Source organism: Xiphias gladius, chromosome 1, assembly GCF_016859285.1.
Source record: "Xiphias gladius isolate SHS-SW01 ecotype Sanya breed wild chromosome 1, ASM1685928v1, whole genome shotgun sequence".
In the NCBI taxonomy this organism is placed as follows: domain Eukaryota; kingdom Metazoa; phylum Chordata; class Actinopteri; order Istiophoriformes; family Xiphiidae; genus Xiphias; species Xiphias gladius.
This window is the reverse complement of record NC_053400.1, coordinates 8,956,196-8,981,208: the sequence shown is the minus strand read 5'-3', so window position 1 is coordinate 8,981,208 and position 25,013 is coordinate 8,956,196. Positions and strand designations below refer to the sequence as shown.

Below are 25,013 nucleotides of genomic sequence, written 5' to 3'. Positions count from 1 at the left end.
TGATTGGCCACGTAGCCACAATGGCGCCTGCCAGAGTGACCTTCATTCGGCAGCCTAAGAGCAGAAGAAAACCGCTGCTTGGTGTTTCTGCGTCTCTACGGTGTATCTCAGTCCTCTAATTACTCCCTGTCTGCTTCCCTGCAGATTGCTGATGTGCTGTCCAACCTGAGACCAGCAGTGCTCCTAACACTGGTATCTTGCGTTCTTCCCTACATTTAAGATACTATTAGCTTCATCCATTAGGACAGTGCATCACTGTAGGTTCCAACAAGTGAAATAAAATTCTTATTTTATATCAGATGATTTTGATAATATGAGGCTAGACCTGCCAGATTTTTCATTTCTGTTTATGGCATAGATTATCGGCCTGGAAATAAACGAACTTAATGCACTGTATTGGCGACTGGAAGCACTTGTGATGTCATTTCACTTGTTTTTTTGTTTTATTTTTTCTGCCCACGTGGCGAGGACAGCATACAGATAATACAGAAGCCTCCTTTGAAGGAATTAGTTGGTACGTTCAATTGGGATCAGTTTGCATTGACATAATTAGAGTCTCATGCATACTGATTGTTGCTGATCAATTTCATTCTGACTATAATTTAATTAAGCAAAGAATCTTGCTTCAGCATGTCAGTTGTCAATTAACGGTAATGTTACTGTTGTTCTTAGCACTGGTCTTTGTTCTTAATACAGTAGAGTATATTATAGCCTTTTATTATACACTGTGACCCTAACTATTTGAATTTAAGAAATCTTACTTATTCTAAAGGTTATATATCCATTTGCATCAAATATCAAATTGCATTTATATCTATGATCTTTCTGTGTTTTGTTTGTTTTTATCAGCTGCCAAGTTAATGACGCTTTTCTACCCAGTCATTGTGGAGAAATTAAAAAACCCACTCAAGGTGAGAATAAAGACTATAGTGCCCTCCTTAATTGCCTAAAAGTTTCTTGAGTCAAATTCTCACAAACCTTTGCAATTACTGCTGCCTACTCAGGCAATTATGTGGCTGCAATCAGAAACGGGGACTTTTCTGCGAGTTGTTGTTTTCTCTCCTAGAGTCAGATGCCAGTCCGCACAGATGTAATGGACTTCGTGCTTCCCTTGTTGTCCTTGGCATTAGAGTTTGCACCGTCCACATGAGCTGACATTTTGTGGAAAAAAAGGAAGAAAGCTTTTCAGGCACACTTCTCTGTATATTCAAAAAGATGAGTTTTAAAAAAAGTCTCTATTTCAGTCTTCAGAATAAAGACACTGTGCTTTCAGCATCTCACTTCTTGTTTCTGTCTGTGTCTGCAGCCGCCTGATTAAGACTGATATGGAGCTGGAGGTCCTGCGATACACCGACAGAATATCAAGTGAAGCCCACAAAATGCCTGAGATCCTTCTCAGTAGGTCAGATTATCTGCAAGGAGTCTCTAACTGGTGTATTTCAGATTCTCAGCTAACTAAACAAGAAACGTAAACAGAATAAGATAAGGTAAAAAACAGAATGTTTTCCAGATATATAACCTAATCATTTCTCAGATGTTGAAACTCTCATGAAATGCTGTAAATGAATTGCATTTCATATGAAATATGGGCTTCGCTTGACTGCATTTGATATCACAAAATGCTAGCCCATTTGTCTCGTTTCTGAGAGGAGCTTTACCGGCAGGATGTAACGTAGTCAGACGTTCATGCATTTTGAGTTGTTGCACCCTCTCAGAAACGTTACTAGGTGTCCGATTTGCAATGTTCCTACTTTGGCACCCTCAGGTGGTAATTTTAGGAATGACACTCTGGTAGACATCAGTGCATGCCACTGAAGGAACATGTCGAAGGTACCAATTTTCTCTCCAAATCCAGAAAAATGCCACGGGAATAACTGAAAATGACAGATGTTATAATCATATAAATTAAAAATGATTTGCAAAGTAACTTTAATGACTTAGAGAGTTTGGAACTTTGAGTATAGGGTGGACATCTTTTGAAGAAGTCAGTTTGGCCCAGTAGTTTTCCATCTATATATCTAAAACTAATCACATGCTGTGTGATGAAAGGCTTAATATCCCTTCCCTAATATCTGTGGGTAATGAAGCATGTGAAACCGGGACAGAAAGAATATGAAATGAAGAAGTAAGAGGTGAATTTTGTCAATGGATCCTCTTCTTCTTTTTTTTTTTTATTTTTTTTTATTTTTATATCTACAGAAGTGTCTGATGTGCTTGACCATGTGATGATTGAATCATCTTTAAGAGCATGGAGTCAGGAAGAGGGCAGTAATAGTCCTTCAGCTAACTACTTTCTGCTCTGCTGAAGTGAAATTGAGAAGTTTCCATTTTGTTAATGGGGTGTTTTTTCTTCTTTTTTTTTTTCTCTCTTTTACATCCTTTTTTTCCCCTTGCAGCTTGTGCCAGTACTGCTGCTACACCAAAGGAGGGATGCGTCACACCTCGCACCCTTGTATCCGTGGAACGTAAGGCTTTCAGCTGTCACCCAGCAGCATCACAATGGATGAAGAATTTTGAGTTGTTATTACTAATCATGCTTTAACCTATTGTATTAAAGGCCATGCACAATGAGTATTTCCTGGGGATTAGCGGTCAGTGAATGCAAGTTTTTTTTTCCTTTTCAAATTAAGAGCTTGAAAAATGATGGACCTGATCGATCAGTAAAAGGAAGTTGAGGAAGCACTGTGAAGACTGAAATCCCCGTGAGGTTGTAGGGAAATACATCATTTTTAATCCACGGATGTGTTATAATTCCCCACCAGAGGCAATAATTGTTCTGTCATCTTCTATGGCCATGCTGGGGCTCCCGATTACAAGAGAATTACAGATGGAGAGATGTGGTGAGAAGCTTTTAGTCATTTTTAACTTGCAGCAGGTTTTAGATGCGAGCACTGACTTGTAACTCACTCACAAACTCACCAATTCATGTTAAGCAGGCGACAGAACCTCCAGAAAGAGGAGCTGCGGGGTCACTGTCAGACCAATTCGTCGGATGCCAACCTGTGACACCTATGGCAAAGAAATGTTAGCAGCAGTTTCAGCCCGCAGTCACGCAGTCAGTCTCACCTCCTTCAGGCAAAGAAAGAAATAGCTTGTGCCACGTGCAGGAATCATTGTTACAGTTCATCATTTTTTAGTTTCACAGTTGATACTTATTTATCCTTTTTAGCTACAACAAAACATTAGCTTTTAACGGTTTTGTAAATAAAGTCATTAAATCATTAGTAAGTCAAGAATATTCCTACATTTAAAAAATACAAAATATACATTTTAAACACACAGGCAGCAGCTTTAAAAAGGAAAAAAAAAATCAGAGCTGTAACATTCAGGGTTTGCACTGAGTAAATTGCAGTAGCTATTTCTTTTGTACCTGTAGACAGCTTCTTCAGTTCCTCTGTGACTTCTCCTTCCTGCGGGTGGCAGAGGTTGGACAAGAACCGCAGGTCTATAACTGTGGGTGTTGTGGCTCTGCAACTGGATGACCCTGGCTGGACCTGGTTTCTGGTGCTTTGTATTAATGATATAGAATGATAAAAAATTTAAAGTTCCAACATTTTCAGAAGGAGTTGGTTTTTTTGTTTTTAACAAAGTTGGGCTCTTGTAAATCCTATTTCCTTTTTAAAATTATACTTCTAAGTGAAATGTAAAGCTGGTTTCATTCCTACATTTTGAGAAGTTTTCGGGCTTAAAGATACCAACATGAATACTTAGTCACTAAATTGTTGGGTGTGTTGTGATATGTAATGGAATTGCAGCAGCTACTCATGGTTGTACAAATCTGAAAAAAACAATTCTTTTGAAAAAAATTTTATTCAGCCTGTCATTCTAACTGAATTGTAATTTGGTTTTACTTAATTCATGAGTTTCATCACAACCACCCAGTAGAAAGAAGATGAAGAAAACACACTCCTATTCCTCCAATATTGATGTCTCATCAATAATAGAGGCCCTCGGTGCCGAAGAGACACAAAAAAAAAGGCCAGGCTGCAGAAACAAGTTCAGGATGAGGGCAGGACAGACGGGAAGGTGACATGTTGTCTGAACACAGACGGTTTCAGGTTGTGGTGGAGAATTTGCTTTTGGTTATTCACTTCTTATTATTAGTTATTTGACGTAAAGGAAATCCTTTAATGTAAGAAGGAACAGAAACTGTGGGAAATTGCATTTTTTGAAGAACTGAATTGTACTGAGCTCAAACAAATCCATAAAAACAAAATTTACTACAAAGTTTGACTGTATTTAACCAGCTGTACTACTGTTCAGGGGGTGGAGCGCATCGATGAGCCTGGACTGAGGAGTCTTCGGATGAGCCTTCAGCCCTGTCGTCAGCAGCGACACGTTCTGAATGACATCTCTCAGACAGACAAGCAATTACAGAGACAAACTGGAAAAATCATTTCTGTGCCTCCAGGTAAAAGAAGTGGGGTTTTTTTTCTTATAAACACTGATTCGCATATTTACATATTCATTCCCACATTTGGTTGTGCTTTAGCATCTACAGTGTCCTCAGTATGAGAGACTTTTTTTCATAGAAGTAATACAAGGTACGACACTGGACCACGTGAATTCTTGAACCAGACAGCAGAAAAACAGACAGTTCCTCGGAAGATTTAGCAGCATTAAGTTAACACTGTATATCATTACACGAAAGGGAACCTCTGCTGTAAATTTGTTTGTTGCAATACCACCTTTGTCCTCCAGATGGATAACTTAAGTCAAATACATCACTTCCTCATCCTCTGTGATGTAAAACTGAATCCCTTCAGGAATCACACAAGGAAAGACTGCTGTAACGTGTACTCATAATTAGTAAGTTTGTTTATTTCAGCGGATTTCAAGAATAGTACATGAGAATCAACTGCTGAACACTCGAAATCTAAAATAAGGCAAATACAGATGTTTTATTCGTTGCAGTCGTATGTTGAATAGTGAAAGATTCTGGTGTTTTAGTTCCACTCTTCTTGATTGTTTTTAGGAAAATCAACAGTCATGCCATCATGTTGGTACATTTAGAATGGTAGTTTCCCTTAGCGACTGGATTAATCTCATACTTGAGTCATTCAGAACTTAAACACTGATTCATATACAGTACTTATGGAACAGAGGTAACTTTATAGTGTTTGGAGGGAACTTAAAACAGCTATAATACAACACTTGAGAGGTACCGTGTGCAGGTTTTGAATGGAACTTAAAAAGATATGTTACCGTAGAATAGGATTGTTCATAAACAAGGATTTACTATTAATGTAATCCTCTCATATACCATAGCAAGTGAATAGTTGTAAAATACTGCCATGTTTTATCTTTACACTCAACTATTAATCATATTTTATGGATAATTCTATGTAGTTATGATTGGTGATGTATCAGGCATTTTACAATTGTGGAATGATCTTATCCCACAGAAAAAGAAAGATATATACAGTTTGTTTTTAACGCCCCAAAGATACATTAGGGTTTCAGACCATCTGCTTCTACCATCCAGCAGGCTGTGGAATGCCTACATTCAGTTCAGAGGCTGTGATTGGTGGAGAGAGGCAGCAAAAGTTTTATCCCCGCAGTCAAAAAAGGGGCCACCAATGGTCGATAAACCAGTGTCCTCCTTGGGGAGCCACACAAATAAATAAAGAGGGCATTTTTTCTCTTCAGTTGGAGGATTGTCTGAGAACCTTTAAAAAAAAAGACCTTAATCATTCACTTTGCCATACATACATATATACAAACATATTACAAAGGCTGCATTTACACCTAATGGCAGGAAGGAAAAAGGTGGTTTGTGGATTGCTTAGGCAATCAGAGAGACCTCATTTGGGCCACAAAGAACTCAAATTCTGAGATTTGTTCTTTATGGATCCATTCTGTGTAAAAGATACACCATCAGCACCGTGGAGGGTTTGATGCACAGTATTTGTTTCATATGGAAAAGGTATGAATCTGTCACTGTCTGCAGTTTAATGAGGTTACATATCTTTGGTCAACAAAGTGGGCGTTAAATAGTTGATTACAGGTGAGACAGGACCAACTTCATATGACTTCATGCCACAAATCTGAGCACTGTAGAGTAAAGAGCCATATTAGAGCATACACAGTCTATACGTAGTCAATGTTAAACAGTTTACAAGTGCTCACCTCTTAACAGGTAATCCACTTCAAAAAAAGACGGCTGCAAACTGCTTCCCATGAAACAAAAAAGAATTATTAGAAGTTGTGATTATAATCCTTAAAGTGTTTTTTAGGTTCCTCAGTTTGCTACTGAGCTCTCTCACCCCACCAGGGCTCTGTTTATCCAGTGACTGGATTCCTGTCCTCCACTGTTCTTAGGTATGCCTTTATCCCAATAGCTGCCTGCAAATTAGCCAGCAGCAATGTTCCTTCCTCAGTTTCCGTCCTTGGCAAACAAACCCAAGTGTCCATTTTAGGCCAGCTCCCATCAGTCTACTCCCCTGGCTGACACAGGACCAGAGTGCCTGCAGCAGGTACTGAGACTGGCCCGACATGGAGCTGAGGGACCCTGGTGGAAAGTACTAGCTGCGGCCTCGATGAATCGACTGTCTGTGGGCCACTCGTGAGCACGAAGCACAGCACGTCGTCTTGTAGTAATCATACACGCAGAGGCGGGCCTGGACCACCACGTTGCAGTTGAAGTACTTGTCCCTGCAGTTCTCATCTGAAAAAAAAAGAAGTCTTCAATTGATATTCTTAATTTCTAGCAAATACTGTATGATGCTTATTAAAGCAAGAGGACACATGGCAATGGAGCCTGGGTAAAGTGTTGCAGGGGATGGGAGAGGTATTAACATTCATAGCTCCCCAGTGCTGCTTGGGCTTCTACCATTGAACAAAGTTTGGGGTTCAATGCCTTGCTCAAGGTACAATTTCCAGTTCAGGCTTTCAGTAATGGGACAGAAAACTACTGATTTGCTCCTCATGCCAGGAGATTCCTAATTTTCAACTTTCTTTTCACAATAATGACCCTTGTGTTCGCAATGATGCTAAAATCACTAGGAAAACGTTCATCCGGGTCAGTGATATTCCAGAGGACATGTTAGGAGGTTACTGACCTATGTGGGGCATGCATGGCTCTGGGTTGCAGTCCTCCTTCTCTGCTGGTCTCAGGAGCTCGTCACAGAGCTCGCTGGACAGCATGTCGTCAGATAGGCAGCGCACCTCCCGCACGCGGAAACCTCCCTCACATGTTTTTGAACACTGGAAGGAGAGGAGACAGTGACAGCACCCAGTCCAGGGTTAATAAACCTCCATCCTAAAGTTGGTCCACTGCTGATGCTGCTGCTATTTTGCAAACACTATTAATATTGATAGCTTTGAAGGCCCTGAAAACTTTTTTTCTCTATTAGCCTCTTGCTATGAGTGACTGGATCCCACATAAGTACAGTTTTTTTCTACCAGAGTTAGAAGAGTTTTGGTTATTTCACATGACAGACGGCTTTATTGTGCTCTTTTCAGTACTTTGATGCGGGTGGGGATCAGTTGGAAAAAGGTCACCAATCAGTGTAGGAACATTTTAATCAAAATGCAATGACAGTTGGTGGGTTTTTTGGTCACTGTGAATCTAATCGGATCCACCCACACTGTCCTGAAGAGGCAGATAAGCAGAGGTTTTTATCGTTTATTATATTTAATTGTTGTTATTTAAGTGACAGATATTTGATGTTATAGAGCAATACTTAAATTCGCATTCATACATGGTAATACTAGTACAAAGTAAATGAAGGATCAATGTTTACCCATTCCCTGAGATGGTAGTTCTATTCACACTGGGGTGTGATGAAGATGACACTTACTTTAATGGTGTAGTGCACAACAAATGCAACACATATTACACATTGACGTCATCAAGGAGACCTTGAAAATAAGCATACTATTACTGGCTATAGCTTGTTCTGACCAATCAAAGGCCTAACTTCACTTTGATTAACTTTGAGGGTTGTGTGTGTACCACACTTAATCAGAACCACTTTGTGTGTCTGTAAACCCAGTGTGCACTAGTCTACCAGCAAACACACCATTCAAGCAAACATCTGATTGCTTGAATGGTGAATTCTCCGACAGGAGCTACCCAGATTATCAGCCTTACCAGTCATTAATCACCTATTAAGAGTAGTGAGGAGTAAGGAGGACATGCCTTGTTTAAGCGCATCTCAATAGTAGGAGGAGGGAGGGTTTCATGTCTTACTCACAGCACTCCAGTCGGTGTGGTACCACTTTGCTCCACAGGCCTTAAGGCTGCAGCTCTGCTGGCTGAGGGGTTTCTCCAGGGAGGAACACTCATAGAGTGGCATGACAGTGAATCCTTCATCTGACTTCATCAGACACACCACTGACCTCTGCTGGCTGCCTGCACCACACTCTGCAGAGCACTGGGTCACGTACAACAGCAGCAAGGGGCCATAAGGATTTAATTAAACATTGCAAAATAGAGACAGGAACAAAAGTCCTGGCATGTAAATGTAAAGTCACTGCAAAATCCCATGTATTTAGCTACTCCAGACAACTCTCCCTTAAACCCACCGTGACCTCCTATCATCCCCATACCTGGCTCCAGGGGCCTGTGAACCACTCTATGCGATCTTCACAGGGGCCGTTGTTGCAGACCTGAGAATCCGCAGGCCGCTCGCTGCCACAGCCCTCCAGAGGAAGGCTACCGATGTGGTTGGTCAGGCAGAGGACTCCCCTGGTCCGTACACCCATCCCACATTCAGCAGAGCACTGTAGCGAGCAAACACTCATTTTACAGTTGATGTTGTTCACCGATCAGCAATTGAGTTTTTATTTTTGTACCAAATACTAAAATAATGACCCATAACTAAATTTAAATGAAAAACATGCATGTAAAATATAATGTATGTAAATAAACTGAACAAATATAAAGTGGCTATGAGTTTGATTTACAGTACAAATAACATGAGGGCAGAATATAAGAATGTATAATGTACTGTACTGTCATATTGCTGTACAGTGAAATGGTTTCATCACTTTAAAACAAAAATATGTGTTAATTTCTGTTTCCTACTCCTGTCTCCTGATACTCCTGTACTTAGTTCTTCTTTCCCTGCAGTAACCTACCAGTCATTCCACTCTGAACTGTTCTGTCTCCACAGCCATCTAATGTTAGCTGAAGACAGGAAAAACCTCTAATGTGCAGTTAAGTATTTGGACAGTGAAAAATGTTTCCTAATTCTGCCTCTTTACAGCATCACAATGGATTTGAAATGAAGCCATCAAGATGTGACTGAAGTGAAGACTTTCAGCTTTAATTCAAGAGGTTTAACCAAAATATCACATTTACTGTTTAGGAATTACAGATAATTTTTATAACTAGTCCCTCATTTCAGAGTCTCAAAAGTAATTGGACAGTCGACTGACAATCAGTTTCATGGCCAGATGTGGCCTGTTCTCTTGTTATTTCATGACAAATGAAGCAGATAAAAGGTCTGGAGTTGATTCCAAGTGTTGAATTTGCATTTTGTAGCTGTTCATGGGAACTCTGAATATGCAGTCCAAAAAGTTGTCAGTACAAATGAAGCAGGCCATCATTAAGCTTATAAAACAAAACAAACCTATCAGACCAATGGCAGAAACTTTAGGAGTGGCCAAATCAACAATTTGGTACATTCTTAAAAAGAAGAAACACACTGGCGAGCTCAGCAACACCAAAAGACCAAGAAGACCACAGAAGACAACTGAAGTGGATGATCACAGAATTCTTTTCTTGGCGAAGAAAAACCCAACTGAGCTTGCTTTTCAATTACTGAAGACAAAACTGAGGCCAGAAAAACCCACAAACAACCAGCAGCCTTCAGTTGCTGCAGTAAAGGCCTGGCAAAGCGTCTCAAGGGAGGAAACTCAGCATATGGTGATGTCCAAGGGGTCCAGACTTCAGGTAGTCATTGACTGCAAAGGATTTTCATCCAAGTATTAAAAATAATCCTTATAATTATGTTACTTTGTCCACTTACTTTTGAGCCTCTGAAAATGAGGGACTATGTATAAAATTGGTCATTCGTAAATGGTTAATGAAATATTTTTGTTAAACCCCTTGAATCAAAGCTGAAAGTCTACACTTCAATCACATCTTGATGGCTTTGTTTCAAATCCATTGTGCTGGTGTAGTGAGGCAAAACTACAAAAATTGTGTAACTGTCAAAATACTTACGTACCTAACCTAGTCATTCCAATATTCTCTATCCTAAATAATACCTATTCCTTCTCTTCATAGCTCCTCTTTTTCTCATTTCATTTCCTAACATTTTTAATTCTACAATAAGGACATCAGTGTTTACTACGGCTGTGACTCTTGAACGCCTACAAGTTGCTTGTGATAAAGGCAATCTAGTCAGTGAAGCTACCTCTACTGTTACTGTCTGTGTAAGCCACTGTAGATGAGAGCAACACCTAAAAAAGGAGTGTTGGCAGCAGGAAGGAGCATTGTTACCATTATCAGGGTGGACAAATGAAATGTCCAAGCTTTTCTAGCTGTCCAAATCTTTACTAAAAGATCTTTATAGTATCTGGTTATTAAGACCAGCTGTTTGACGCCTAAAGACAGACCTATACAATGACTACCACTGTTATTAGAAATGAATGAAAGTTACTATGTCTCCCATTGACTTTTAAAACATACCCTATTGCCCCACTCGGTGTAAAACCAGCTCTTGGCACAGGCCCCCATGTCACAGTTCTCTAAGTCGACAGGCCGCAGATTCATGTTGCACTCGTCATCAGGAACAAAGTCACCCACGTTGCTGACACAGCGTACCTCTCGTGACCTCTGACCCAGCCCACATGGCACAGAGCACTACGGAGACACAGGCCACACGGTTATTACTGTACTGTGGAGAAAAGCACTACTCCAAAGACTGGACTGCATCTGTACTTTTTTTCATTAGCACGCCCTTTAGCTTCATTTAGTGCACCAGTGTAGGTCTACAAGGACTAGACTGTTTTCATTTTCCTTCATTAACTTTAAATACATGCTGGTACGGAGTCAAGGTAAGGAGAGACAAAAACATGCTCCACCATACAGAATGCTGGCACCACCGATACTAACAAAAAGACAAGTTATGTTACTGATGTGAAGGCTAGAAAGCTTAAACACACGCAGCACTTTTATCTATTTGTCAAAGCATTATATGATTAGAAGGATGCTGTATGCTAAAAGTAGAAATGGGTGAGACAGGTCATGTTAGGCACATTGTGATTCAGCCACATTGTGACTGACAGCTGCCACTCACAGCAGTCCACTCGGACCGGATCTGCCACTCACTGCAGATCTTCAGCTGGCACGTACTGGCGGTTTCGGGCCGCTCTAGGTGTCGGCAGCGGCTCGTGTGGACATTGAGGGTGCGATTGGCGTAAACCTGGCGACACAGGACCTGCCGATGCTGCATGCCCAGGCCGCAGGTCTTGCTGCATTCTGACCACTCTCCAATATCCCAGCTGCTCAGGAGGAAATCAGTTGAGTACCATCATTTGAAGCTAGTGATGTTAAAATGGACTGTATGTAATTTAAGAATACACCATTCTTCGCCGCATCTCAGTGAAAGCTTAGATGTCTGGATACTGATTTACCAAATTAGTCAAACTTCTAGGTAATTTTTCACAGTTTTCAAAAACGTGTAGTCATTACTGCATAACACTAGTGTGTATACTATTAGGTCAACTTGAGAAAGTCTTTTAAATTTAGCAGTATTCAGCAATGTGCACAAGGCTGAGAAGAATGTGGTCGCTCACAATGCTGGGCAGGGCTGCAGGTTGCAGGCCTCCTCCTGCTGACTGGGCCTGTTGCTGCTGTCACACAAAGCCTCCGATACCTGGACGTGGTTCAGCCGGTGGACACAATGGAAGACGGAGTATCTGAATCCTAGAAAATACACATAGCAGATATTTGATTTAAGATCTGAATCCTACATCTGAAATATCACCAAATATTCTGTAAGGAGGACAGACAATGTAAAATAGTGCTAACAGGTGGCTGTCTCCCTACGTAAATGTGGGAACGGTCAGAGAATTAACCTTTTGGTAATAAAATGTTTGTGGTTTGTTTTAGTACAGTTTATTTAGTACATAAGAACTGCTCTATGTAACTACATTTATTTTTGGAAATGCCAGATTTGGCTGCATATTATCTGAGATTAGGAGATTTTTCTGTAAATCTCTCTGGATGTCTGCATACATACGTAACACAAACTGTGTTTCCCTACCTTTCCCACAGGAGGCACTGCACTCTGTGGCACCACTCTGCTTCCAGTTGTACTCTCTCTCACGTCTGGGCGGCTGTACAGCGGGTACCTGGTTGTCGGGGAGATGAGGAGGGTACCTCCCTCCACCTGCTGGGTTGAAGTTTTCCTGGTGAGTGGTGCTGGGATGGTCGTATCCACCATGCCCATTCACAGTGTTCCCTACGACATGGACACATGAATTCAGACGCACTAAGAGATGTAACATTAGATTAGAGTCACTGTGGTGACTGGATGGATAATAAGAGGATGAATAACTGTTTGATTAGTTGGATAGTTGTATGAATACATGGATCTGTGTAGGGCTGCAACTAATGCTAATTTTTTATTATCGATTAATTTGAGGACCGTTTTTTTTCCTGATTAATTGCTTTGTCTATTAAAAATGTATTGAACAATCAGACAAAACTATGGCAATAAACAATTAAGGGGTTAGAGAGTGGCTCTCATGTACCTTCTGGTCTGTGGTTTGGTTGCTGAGGGCCAACTGGTTTCTCAGAGGGGAGAATGTACTCATAATGAACACCAGGGTTTGATTGCTGGAAGATCATCTGCAGGAAAACAGATGAGACTCAGTGAACAATCCTAAAATAATACCCTTCGCCTTCAAACATTTGCCCTTCCCAAGTGTGATATTTGCTCTGAAAGTCTTATTTTTTCTGGCCCAACGTATGCATTTTAGGATGAATGAAAGAGGAGAGTCACTACAATAAGTGTCTTGAGTTTCAAACTGATTTGTTACTCACATAAACATCCAGGATCTCATTTGTGGGCCCTTCAGCGAGAAGGGACTCGCCAGCTGTGCTACTGATTTCGTTGGGTCGGCGGTAGGTGAACATGGTCCCCCCTCCTTCGTACTTCCCTGGTCGGTCTATAGCCCAGTTTCCATTAATGATGGATCGCCCTGATCGGCTTCGGAGGGCTGGAAGAGACAGACAGAACAACCACACAATCACCGCTGGCAGCCTTGAGCTCAAATGAAAAGGAAAATACTGCCATAGCCTCTTCCACATAACTGTTGTTTAATGTAAAACCATTTAGGCACAATGAGAACTGTAGTTCTGACACTGACTTCCTCCGCCTAAAAAAGTTATAAATGAATAAATGCTCTCACTTGCACTTTCAGAGCAGTGTCTTTTATAAATGTGACAATCTGTTTGTGCTGGCAAATCTTTCAAGCAAATCCTGAAACAAAATCTCCCAAAATGTTTTCCACTGATTTCATGGATTAAGTACAAGATGCCATTAGAAAAGTATTAGATGTGTAACATAAGACAGGCTTGTAAAAGAGCATTTGGACGACTAAAAGCACTATAATGGATTCACAGTGTAGAACAGAGGTCTACTGAGGGAAAATTGTTGACTTGGTGTGGATATAGTAGGTGGCTCCTGCTAGATTCCTGCCCCTTGTCTCATACTGTAATACTGTTTGCACTTAAAAATGTCTAAATCAATATCGGAAAAAAATGTTGCCACCTGGAATTTTGTTCCCCTGACCATCAATCAAAAAATAACATTTTAAGATGATGTCTGTTTATTTTATTCGGTAGGATGTTACAGAGTTTCACTGCTTACATTGTGATGGTGAATGGAGCCCTTTGCCTATGAATGATTTTTTGCTTACTACAGAAGTGTCGTCCAAAACCATGTTAACAGTACAGTATGTGTGTGTGTGTGTGTGTGTGTGTGTGTGTGTGTGTGTGTGTGTGTGTGTGTAAATTTATAAGACAGAGTGAGTGAATGTTGCAGAAGGAGCGTATAACCTTAAAGAAAGAAAGCGGAGCATACTTGGCATCCAAGTACTTGGGATTTGAAAGGTAACCACTGAATCCATCCTCTGAATGTTCCTTTTTTTTTTTTTTTTTTTTTTTTTTTTTTTTACAGATTGGTAAAATTCCTCACCTTAATTAAAAAGGACAGTGAGGCTTGAGGGGTAAGATCCTCTAATGAAAGAATGTTTATGTAGTTTCCTCGAGGGAAGTGGCTGTGGGGAGAAAATCAGGGCCGTTCCCTTCTTCCTCCAAACCCACTGCTGAGCTAGGGCATGGCTCTCATTAAACAATGTCTGACATTCCAACAGTCACTTCTGAAAATAACCAACTACTGTGTCCCACTGTTGCACCTCTATAAAGACACCAATTATCTGTGTAGTGCGTTTCACTGAGAGGCTCCATTGAAAGGCTTCACTGCAGTGGTGGGTGGTAAAACAGGCTACATGCTGCATGGAGACATCCTGAATTACTCACACCACCCTTCATTGATTTGCCATTTAATCAGACAAATTAATTTTACAAGCAGATGCTGCCTGAACATTTCTTACACTTGTCATCTACTAATTTCTTTCATGATGTTTGATGAACCCCTTTTTTTCATTGGTGTCATACATTCAATTTGTAACATAATATTACATGTAGTGGATGAAGATTTCCATTTCTTCTACACGTGTTTTGAACTGGAATGAGGGCAAAGTTCTGCAGCAGACTGCAACTGATGAAACTGTAAACCTGGCTGTGACAGTACACAAGTACAAGGGGCTTTCGAAATGTACAGTAGATGCAGAAGGAGCAAGTTATGACATAGCTTTCTGCCGAGTGATGTGGCAGCAGGCATGGCAGCAAAACAGTGAGCAGAGCACTGACATCTTAAGTATACCCACGTAATCAAAAGGGTGTGTTGGACATATGCTGCAGTGAGAAGGGTATTCTGTGTGAATGTAGCGGACTTGAGTTGACTGCCTGAACTAACTTGCAGCTGGCAGGTTTCAATTTTAGTCAAAAAGTAAAGCTGTTTTTTTTTCGTTGGCAAATTACTGCTTTAACATTCACCCAGATGTAAAACAGTAGCTAGAATAAAAAACAGCAAACCAGCCTTGAGCAAGAAGACTGAGGACCACTGTACTACTCGGCTAAGGTTTCTATGTTCTTAGACTAAAGTGCAGTATCAACATGACGAGCGTTTTTTCCCACCGAGGTAGTTCCGGCTCTTCACCATCTCTGTGACGTTGATCTTGGTGGCTCCCTCTGGGATCTCCACTATCTTGTGATAGCCAATCTTGGACAAACTGTGTTTGAAGACTCCAGAGACCAGCCTGCAGGTTGTGTTGTCACCTCCACACACGCCGCACTTGTCCATCACCTTGCCCGATCCAAGATACTCATCGCAGCCTAGACTCTGTGACACAGAGGAGAACAAGGTTTAAAATGTGGAAGTGTGGAGTGATGAGTGTTCAATAAAATTGTTCTTTAAGGTTTACTGGATGTGTGCAAGTACATGAACTGTTTTTGGTCAAATAAAAAGAGCTAATTAGGTATAAAAGGTTATATTAACAAAACTAAGCCAAGTTGCAACTGATAAATGAACTCTATAAACTCACATTATAAACTACAATAGAGTAACTAATTAGTAAGGATCTTGTTACTTTCCAGAAAGCATCTTTCTGGTGTGACTGTCTGAATTTTCTTCCTAAAACTTTGGAGTGTGAGTTTTCTGTTTCACCTTGGTGGTAATACATTACAGGAAACCTGGGCACAGTAAAAATAGAACAGTTAACATTAGCAGTCCATAAATTCACTCAAACCAGCAGTAAAATTAACTCACTGTGCAAACAGGTGGGAGAGCAGCCAAAACTGGCCCCAGTGAGCTACCATACACTCAAAAACACTGGCTGTGGGTATCACAGTGCCGGGGTGAGTCCAAAACAGACCACAATTGCCAAAAAGGAAACCAGCACAGTGGGCATCATGTAGGGGAAAGACATTATAACACAAAGCCTTTCTGTGATTGGAGAGCAGCCAATCTCCAGGCCTTCTAGTCAGTCTACAGCTCTCACTTGGTTTCCATGTGGATCCTCGGATTTCAGGTGACATACTTCTCTTACTATGCCTTGAAATGAAAACATGTTTCCTTCAGTGCTATTGAATGCACTGAGTCCTAACCCTCGTAAAAAAGACCCCCAAAAAAACATGTTAAATATGGCAATTACCATATTTGTAATGCATACCAATGTTTGGCTTTTGTGAGGTGCCAAACCTTAACCTGAAGATGAATGACTTAAATTTACAGCAAGTGTCTAATAAGTCATACTAATTGTGGTCATCTGCATGGGTTTAGCTGTATTAGAGCAGCCGTAAGTCAGCTTCAGACCAGCAAAAAGACAGACAGAAAGGAAGGGGAGGATAAGGAGGTGGAGAGAGGTAAAGGAAAGGGATGAAAAGAGGGATAAAAGAGAGATGGAAGGAGAAATGGTGGCCAAGGGTGGACTAAGGCATTTGGGGTGAAATCAAGAGGAGAGTCTGGCTCTCTCCCACCCGTAGCAGCTCAGACTGTTCTGGGCCAAAACATCACCTGGGCCAAAACAAACATGAAGCGCCTCCTTCCACGCAGGAAATAAGCGATGAGAGAAAAGAACAGCAAACTATGAATGCTGAGAAAAATAAAATAAAACCGCCAAACGCTTCTGTGGTCAGCGTGGAATTATGTTGCAGTACAGCAAGGGGCTGAATAAAGCCAAGATAAAAATCACTAAACACAACACAATAACATCCAGGGAAGCACTGCTGCATTTCATGATCTCAATTTACAGATCAGTGAATATAAAGCAGCTCAAAATGCTGCAGCCCAGCGATAAAATAATACATAATGCATGGCAAAACCCATTGGAGGAAATTTTAACAACACTATTATAGCAGCTAGGCAGCATTTGCCTGAGAAAGGGAAAAATGTTCTTCTCATAAAACAGACACTGACATAGTGAGAAGTTATCTGTGGCTATTTAGATGGGAAAATGTCTGAATCAAAACATATTCATCTAAGAATGGAGAGTAAGCAGTGTAATTAACTGACCCAAAATCTGAATTGTCAGTTTAATATCATGTGACTGTGGATTTAAAAACACAGGGTTTTCATTCTTCTGATATGGGAAGAGCCAAGAGGTTTTACTTCTCCTGCGCAGCACGCATTAGAGAGATAAGGGACTACTTGATATCTCGTGATCTGGACAGTTGCACCATTAAAATCACTTAACTGTCAAGACAAACTTTTCAGCTTTGCAGTAGCATGCGGCACAAAACACTAACATCCTAATCTGTCCCTGAATAATCCCCCAGATTGTCACATCTGCCCTCCAGGCTGTCTCTGACAAATGTGACCCTAACTGTGAACCCATCATGAAGTGTCGCTGGTGTCAGGACACATGAGCGAAACCGACCTGTGGCAAGAGCCTCACTAGCTCTTCCCAACAGTACCTCAGTGTGGCTGATGAATGAGGAGGCAGTTTTGGAGTCTTGGTCTGACTTTCTACACTCTGAGACCATATCAGTGCTTTTTTCTCCTTCTCTCTGTGGGTGGCTTGTGCCATCTGTTGAGGGAAATCGCCCTGTTTTCGATGGAACTTTAACAGGATTTTTAAAATGTCACTAAAACCCACCTTCATCTGGAAATGGTTACATGTGTCAGGATGGTGGAGTCGACTTCCAGTCAACTTGCGATCACTGAAAACAACATCATCTTAAAGTAAATCCTGATGGTATTTTCCCACAAGATGCAGCTGGGTTAAACTCATCATATTGCAGAGTTTTTGTAACAAACTGAACTCACACACAACATTTTGCCAAAGGCACTTGTCAGTGGAGATTTCTTCTACTCCCAAAAAACACAGCAAAGCATTTAGAATTAGACACAGACACCCTGAGAGGTAAGTTTTAGTCTCTTTCTTACTGAAGTACAAGCTTACCCCTACTGACCTATAGATCAGTGATGGAAGCAATTTTTCTCCCTTTGCAGCTTTAATGTTCGAATACTGAAAATAAACTAGGGCAGAGACCCTAAACCTTGGGGTCTGGACCAAGTGTTTACTCACAGTGCTCAGTGTTATGGTTAGTAGCTGCCAAGTCAACTGTGAGCTGTAAACTCTAGGGCTAAATGTTAATTGTAACATACAAAATGAGCGTGTTGGGTCCTAAAATTAACAAAGACCATTTAACTTATGGGATCATGCAAATTTGAAACCTTAAAAATAGAAAGGAGGGGGTTTCTCTACACCTCTTAAACCCTAGGCTGTCTTTCACTTTCTTTATATCAAGGCTTATGGTATAGCCAATGCATGTCTTAAAGCTATTCAGAAATGTCACCATTTGGCATGTGAGTGATACAAAACATTTTTGAGGAGATTTTAAAAAATCAAAATAGTATTTTAAAGCAGTATTAAATGTTTTTTGGCCACCTAGGGACAGTGGAAACAAGCTATAAACACAGCATTGACATGTTATCATGTTTTCATGAAGTTAATATGGTGAACATAAGCAAACAATTGCAGTCCAGTAGACATTAGTACAACATTAGTAGTAATCTGGAGTCTTGTTTAAGGCAACCTGACAAAGGTTGGACTCATTGCTCACTCTCCTCGCCCTTAATGCTCACCTGCAGAGTCAGGTGATAATTCACAGTGGGTTCATCACTACAAGCAACACTACAATCACTCAAATTACACATTGTCATCTGAATCATTGTTAAAATAAAAATATAGATTAGTGCAGCTTTAAAGGGGGTAAACTGACAAGCACAATAAATGTGTTGGCGGTATTTATGGGCAAAAAAAAGTGTTTATGTGCTTAAAAAAAAAATCACATACTGGACTGAATATACGTTGTAACTTGCACCTCAAACTGCTTTTAGCAACTACATGCTTAAAAAGGGCCACATACTTAATACTGAGTTTAACACTGTAGCCCACATACACCGTCAGCGATGATTTGCACAGGCCCCTCGATCCGACTGTTGGACTATAACTGTGGAAATGATTCACAGTTTGCTCTTTCACTTGTGTTTCTCTACACATGTGTGCGGAGGTGTCTCTTCTCCGAAATAAAGATTTAGAGGCAGTGAATAACTGTCTAAACCAATATCAGAGAGTATGGGAGAGAAAATGGCAAATATCAGCCATTTGTATCATTCCCAACACTAAGCATGCAATGTCAAGATATACAGTTGCACAAGCACTAAATCTCTTCCTGACAACTCTGGCATAATGTTACAGTTGCTTTGCAACAATAGTGCTTTTATCCATGTAGGAGGCCTGGTTTGTGGCTCCACACTAGGAATGCAAATATGAATTAAAAGTTAATGCCCAGAATGATATCATGATTAAATTAAGAGCAGCGGTAGATATAACATAAAGGCTTTTAACTCCTCTTTACTGTAGTGAATTAGGTTTAAGATGTAGTGAACACAGGCTTTACTAGGTACTGGACCTTCTCAAAGAAGAAGAGTGTGTGATTATGTTTCTCTACCTTGAATGAACCCTGTTTTTTTTTCAGCGGCTCATTCTTCTGTGAGGTTTAGTTAGACAAGGTAACGTGTGTCTCTACCAAGTGAGGTGGAATATCATCGGGCATCACAGTTCTTTGTCACACAGGCCTGGAGCCTCAGTCAAGATATTTGAAGCAGTTTATTCTGTGACCAAGGTAATACTTTTATTTAGAAATTATTTACGCTGCCTCATTAACTTGATTTTTTTCTGCTAAAATTACATTGATGCTCCTGGCTGATAATTGGTGTCTTTCTGAAACAGAGCTGCTGAATAGGCTGTATCTTAGACCTGCTTTATGGATGTAAAATGTATTTCAAAATTACAAAGAATGTGAAAGAGTTAGGAAAGTGAATGCACCAGCTTCTGTGTCCAGCATGTGTACATTGTCAGACAGTATTTAGGCTGCTGAGACAGAATAATCGGCAACTGACAGACGCATCAAGCTCAAGGCCGACAGCTTGACTAACGCCAGCAGATGCTTACTGCTATACTGCATCGGCAGCATCCAAAAGTGGGCAGCTGTTTTGGGCCACACAGAAACTATACCCACTAGAACAGAAGCTAGACCTTGCACAACGGGGTTCAACATGAATGTCCTTGTCTATCTCTGAAATTTATCCAACTGTCTGTGTGATGCATTTTATTAATTTTTAGGGTTCATCATAACTCAAACTGGTCTGGTCATATAGCACATATGTAAAACACACATTTCCATATTAGCACACAATTATTTTTTGGATAAATACTAACAGTCCCAAAACATTCAATCACAATAAATAAAGTGTCTTATATCCAAATCAAATTGTAAATCATCAGTTCTGAGGCAGTATGTCAACATACAATGTTATGTTGTTTATAGGGGCTTTGGCAGACAGAGCTCAATGCAAATATAAAGTTTATGTGACTGCTGCCTCTTTCCCATGTCCACAGCAGCATGCCAGGCTCGGTCCTGTCCATTCCCACAATACTGTAGTTTACGGAACTAGTGTTGGTAACAAGGCCACACTAAACATTCAAAAATATCAACCTCAACAAAAGCACTGAAGCATCACCTGGGTATTTCCCTGCTGCAGCCTGTTCCACAGCAGCTTTTGATAGCAGTTTCAGTTAAAAAAAATGACCCAGGCCTGACAATCTTACCCGGAACAACTAACATGGCTACATGCTGCTGGTCCAAATGCTGCAAAAGAAGAATGAAACTAGGAGGTTATGAATAAAAGGATGTTTTCTTAGTCTGGAGATGGTGCCGTGGTTAACCCCCCGGTCTGAATTCACATGAATCCACACTGGCTAAGGCTCAGATACCACCAGAACCTTGTAACCTGAGCCTTGGAGGTTTCCCGCTCAGCTTTCCTACTGACAACAAAAAAAAGCGAAAGAAAAAACAATACTGTGAGACATGGGCTGCTTTCTCCTTCAGAACATGTTTTCACTAACTTCAAATGTACCATAGCAATTACACAGCTTTAAACAAAATATACAAATTTCATTACAAGTTCCATTACAAGACTGAATGGTTTTATCTCATTCATTTCAGCAAAGTTAGTGGGACATTAGCACAGCTCCTCACAGTAAAGTTCTGGGAATAAAGGCATGTTATGATCTACACTCCTACTGTAAAAATGCATCCCAGGATGGAAGCAGTGCAGTATTTTAAAACACATTAATGAGCGTTGAGGTAAAGGGGGCTATGTGGTGAACACTTTCCACGGCCCTCTACACAGCCCTTCACGTGTTAAAAGTTTGTAATTTCCTTCGGCAAACGGCCAATGAAGTCTTCATGACTTGGTCAGCTGTGACATCACAGCTCATCTTGAAAAGCAATATAGCCCCAACTTGGCCTCCAGTTTGAGAATACAGAGGCAACATCATCCCAAAGACAAAGAATTTATAGTGGAGTTGACTTCAAGACACAATGCTGTGTCTGGAAATGGCATTACTGAGATCTTACAAACATCTCAGAGACAAAAAAATAAATAAATAAAAAATCAATAAGAGTAGGATTAAATAAGGTTTAAAATTAGGTTTAGATTAGGATGAAATATGGTATGAGAATGGAGCCCCTCTCCTTCATATGACGTGCACATTGTGATTGCCATGGCCACTAGCATCTGCCTCCCACATGCTGGGAAGCTGTGGATCTTTAACTGGTTTTAATGAGCAGGGGCAGGCGACACTGTTTTTACTTCAGTCAGCACTTCAAACACATCTGCATCTCAGGAAGCAACTGCCAGCTAGTTCACATCTGACATTCTCACCAATACACTGACTGAACCACTGACTACCCCTTATCTTTACTGTGTGAAATATATACTACAAGTAAAAAATATTAGAGAAATTTCCTCTTTTTCAGGATTATACTGGATGTGACTTAGGTCACATCTATTATATGTACTGATATACTGGAGACTATGCCGATATTAAAGGAACAGATGTATCATATGGCCCCTATAAAATATTGATTTTTTTTTAGCTTTAATGCAAGGAGATGTGGGATAGCTGTAAACTGTAGTCGTTAGCTTACTCCCTACAGTAGTTACAGAGTGTTACTTCCAAGGCCAGGCAGCATGTCATTAACTACATTCACTTATGGGGCGACAGGTTACATTAAAAAAATGCTACACTGCAATACAAGGACAATGCTGTTGCTATATTTCCATGTCTTCTGCATGGATCATCAACTGTTGAGAATGCTGACATTTTGCCTGGGAAAGGCAGCTTCTGATCTTTTACCACATCGTGTACGTATCCACCGAGTGCACATTTAAGATTCTCCTTACAAGATTCTCCTTTTGGAACATGTCAGCAGAAAACATTAAAAAGTCAATTAAAAGTCAATTAAAAAGAATTTGGAGTTGTAAATTTGGAGTAAACCGTATTATATTCTTTTTTTAAATACATAATTACTCTGGACCGGTTATATATGAACTACAGGGAAGATGTGACTTCATCTGTAGTTCAAAAGTTGCAGATTTATTTCATTTGTTCTTTACTTCAGTAACAAGGAGACTAACTGTGGTATGTAACCACAAATAGAAACACAAGTTCTGGTGTTTTGGATAGTAATCACTCAGCTTCCTGCTCTCCACAACATAGCAATTTTGAAATCAATATCAACATTTGTCAAACCAAAATGGGAACACAGATAAACGAGATTATTTACAGTAACTAAAAAGAGATGAGCTGGGGACAAAACAAGCGGCAGTTCTTGTTTGAACAAATTTACAAATTGCATTATATTTCTGTTTGTGTCTCTTTTTACTTCCCAAAATTTATTTTAGTATTGTACGAATAATTTTGCAGGACTAGAATACTCAAAATTCAGATACGGTTATTATATGGACAGGATCTCCTCCAAGCTGCAAGGATGAGCATTTGTAGCCAAGTGGTGAAGACAGATGTAGACATGAGTGGCGAGACCTTTGATCCTAACAGTAAAAAGAGGCCTCATCCATACCACAAACTGCCCTCACAGCCCAAGGCGAAGGGCACAGCGTCTTCGTTAAAGGTTTCCATGCTTGTAAAACACTCAGAAATAGCACTGAGCATGGTGAATCTACAGCCATTAAAAAGCATAGGGTTTCACCCGGACATTACTCCTCTGTTCTGGATGGACTGTTTAGGGAACAGAATGACAGAATGAGGTATCTGCTGGGGATTAACACTAATAGATACTTCACTGATGACAAGGTAAAAGGAGGACTTTCAACATTTCATGTAGTTAACGTAAGCAACAGATTATCAACATGAACAGTCACACTAACACTTTCATTTTGCCACGAGCTGCACTAACTTTGTGACAAAAATATGGGCCAATGATTCACATGTAGGTAAAAAAAAGGTTTTTGCTTTGACCCCAATGTTCTGTTTGGGCTCCTGGAGACAACAGGCCCTCTTTGCTGATTGTTTTATCAGACTGATAATTTATGAATGCTTGTAATTTTATAAAAATAAAAAAAAAGGGGAAAAAATGGTTGATTTTACTACTATTATCCTTTTTACACATACAGCAGTGGGGTCTCACACAATGAAGTAGTAATGCCAATGTCAAAACAAAAATACCAGACAGACCTCTAATCATTGCCATAGAAAATACACATAGAACAAGACGTAACATGGTCATTCATATACAAGGTGATGTGAGCTGTCTTTGGTCTGTACTTGTTGAGACTTATGTTCGGGTTGGACATCACAGTTTATGATGACGGACACTACACTAATATGTTGTAGGATGAATGTTTATTACTGTGTTGAGTTCTGATGCTACTGTAGCATTAACTTGGACCTAATTCTATCAATATTATATAATATTCATGATGACTTCTGTCAACTTGATTTCCCCAAGGATGCACCCACTCTTATTTAGTCTGCTTTTTTCAAACATCCAAAATATGACAAGAGTATCTCAACCCACATTTTGTGAATTGACCAATTCCAACATTTATATAAAACTGGTACCCTGTTGTTTAAATCCATTTAAAACTGACACAGATATCCTCATCAAGACCTTGGCACTTTACAAGTTTGCACTAACAACCTCGGGCACCTCACACCAGCCTCATTAATCATCAGCAAACAGGTGAGCTAAGACTAACTGAGCTGAGCCACAGGCAGCGACAGGCTAATTCAGGCTTGCAGTCTATCCCTAATAGAGTTCCAAGTACATCTTTATAGTCTCAGGACAGGCCTGACTCACCGAGTCTACCACTAGGAGGGAAATCTAATCCCAAAAGCAGCCCGTGAAAGTGCTGTGGAAAAATAAACAGCTCAGAGAGCCAGCAGAGCCACAGTGAAAACAGCCATACTGTAAATACTTCCACTAAGTAGACGGACCACAGGATCATGGGGCTGCACTGTCAGTCCAAGTTATGGGGTGACACTGTCCAGTGCTGCTTACAAGAACTGGAAACTGGGTGAAAATGAGTTCCAGGCTTACTTGCATCTACATCCATGGATTTAGATGTGTTCATCAGAGTTACTTTAATCACCACAGCCAGTAAAGCACAGGATTTCTCTTGGGGACAAGCATGCAGTGGCATGTCAACCCTGTCCCAAACCTTACTGCAAAGTCAGTCCAAAAGAAACTTACACTGAGCAACGCATCATACAATGCAACTCTTACAGCCAGAGTTTTAGCATCCATAGGAATTCCCACTCTCTCCCAGGATTCTCCAGGAGCCAACAGAGGTTTAGCAGGTCCTACCTGTGACCGTGGCTTCCCCTGCACACGCATGTGGTGGCAGACGAGCAGCAGAAGAGCCAGTCCTGACAGCATTCTCTCATGTGTCCACAGAAATGTTCAACCAGTCACTCAGGCTTCCACACAAGTCCAGTGGCTGCTCCTGTCAGCCTCTTCCTCAGTGCAGCTCTGAGAATGCCAAAAAACCCCTCTCACTACAAAGCTGATCTCTACGAGCTCCACTTGTAAACTGAGCTGGGGGAGGTGCAGC

General features: G+C 40.6%; 1 protein-coding gene across 4 annotated transcripts; it reads right to left on the bottom strand.

Moving 5' to 3' along the window:
• Positions 1 to 3,460: 3,460 nt before the first annotated feature.
• Positions 3,461 to 25,013, bottom strand: LOC120796619 (thrombospondin type-1 domain-containing protein 4-like). 4 transcript variants are annotated; one of them, XR_005708402.1, is made up of 14 exons: positions 24,767 to 25,013; positions 15,224 to 15,428; positions 13,004 to 13,179; positions 12,712 to 12,808; positions 12,222 to 12,419; positions 11,752 to 11,881; positions 11,253 to 11,457; positions 10,643 to 10,816; positions 8,554 to 8,727; positions 8,199 to 8,378; positions 7,062 to 7,206; positions 6,267 to 6,667; positions 6,130 to 6,170; positions 3,461 to 3,507 (listed from the first exon to the last, which is right to left on the bottom strand). XR_005708402.1 is itself a non-coding variant. In XM_040139643.1 (12 exons), the coding sequence occupies exons 1-12, from the start codon at positions 24,836 to 24,838 to the stop codon at positions 6,525 to 6,527; spliced, it is 1,899 nt and encodes a 632-aa protein (XP_039995577.1). In that variant the 5' UTR covers positions 24,839 to 25,013; the 3' UTR covers positions 4,800 to 6,524. The 4 variants fall into 4 exon arrangements, 1 of the variants encoding a protein (XP_039995577.1); XR_005708400.1 differs by having other exon boundaries at positions 3,464 to 3,507; positions 6,130 to 6,667; XR_005708401.1 differs by lacking the exon at positions 3,461 to 3,507 and having other exon boundaries at positions 4,800 to 6,170.

Coding starts and splice junctions, on each gene's coding strand:
- LOC120796619 (XM_040139643.1), bottom strand. CDS start 24,838: ATGCTGTCAGGACTGGCTCTTCTGCTGCTCGTCTGCCACCACATGCGT. Junction 8,728..10,642: donor ACACCGAGTGGGGCAATAGG/GTATGTTTTAAA, acceptor TGCTCGCTACAG/TGCTCTGCTGAATGTGGGAT. Junction 7,207..8,198: donor ACCACACCGACTGGAGTGCT/GTGAGTAAGACA, acceptor CTCTCCTTCCAG/TGTTCAAAAACATGTGAGGG.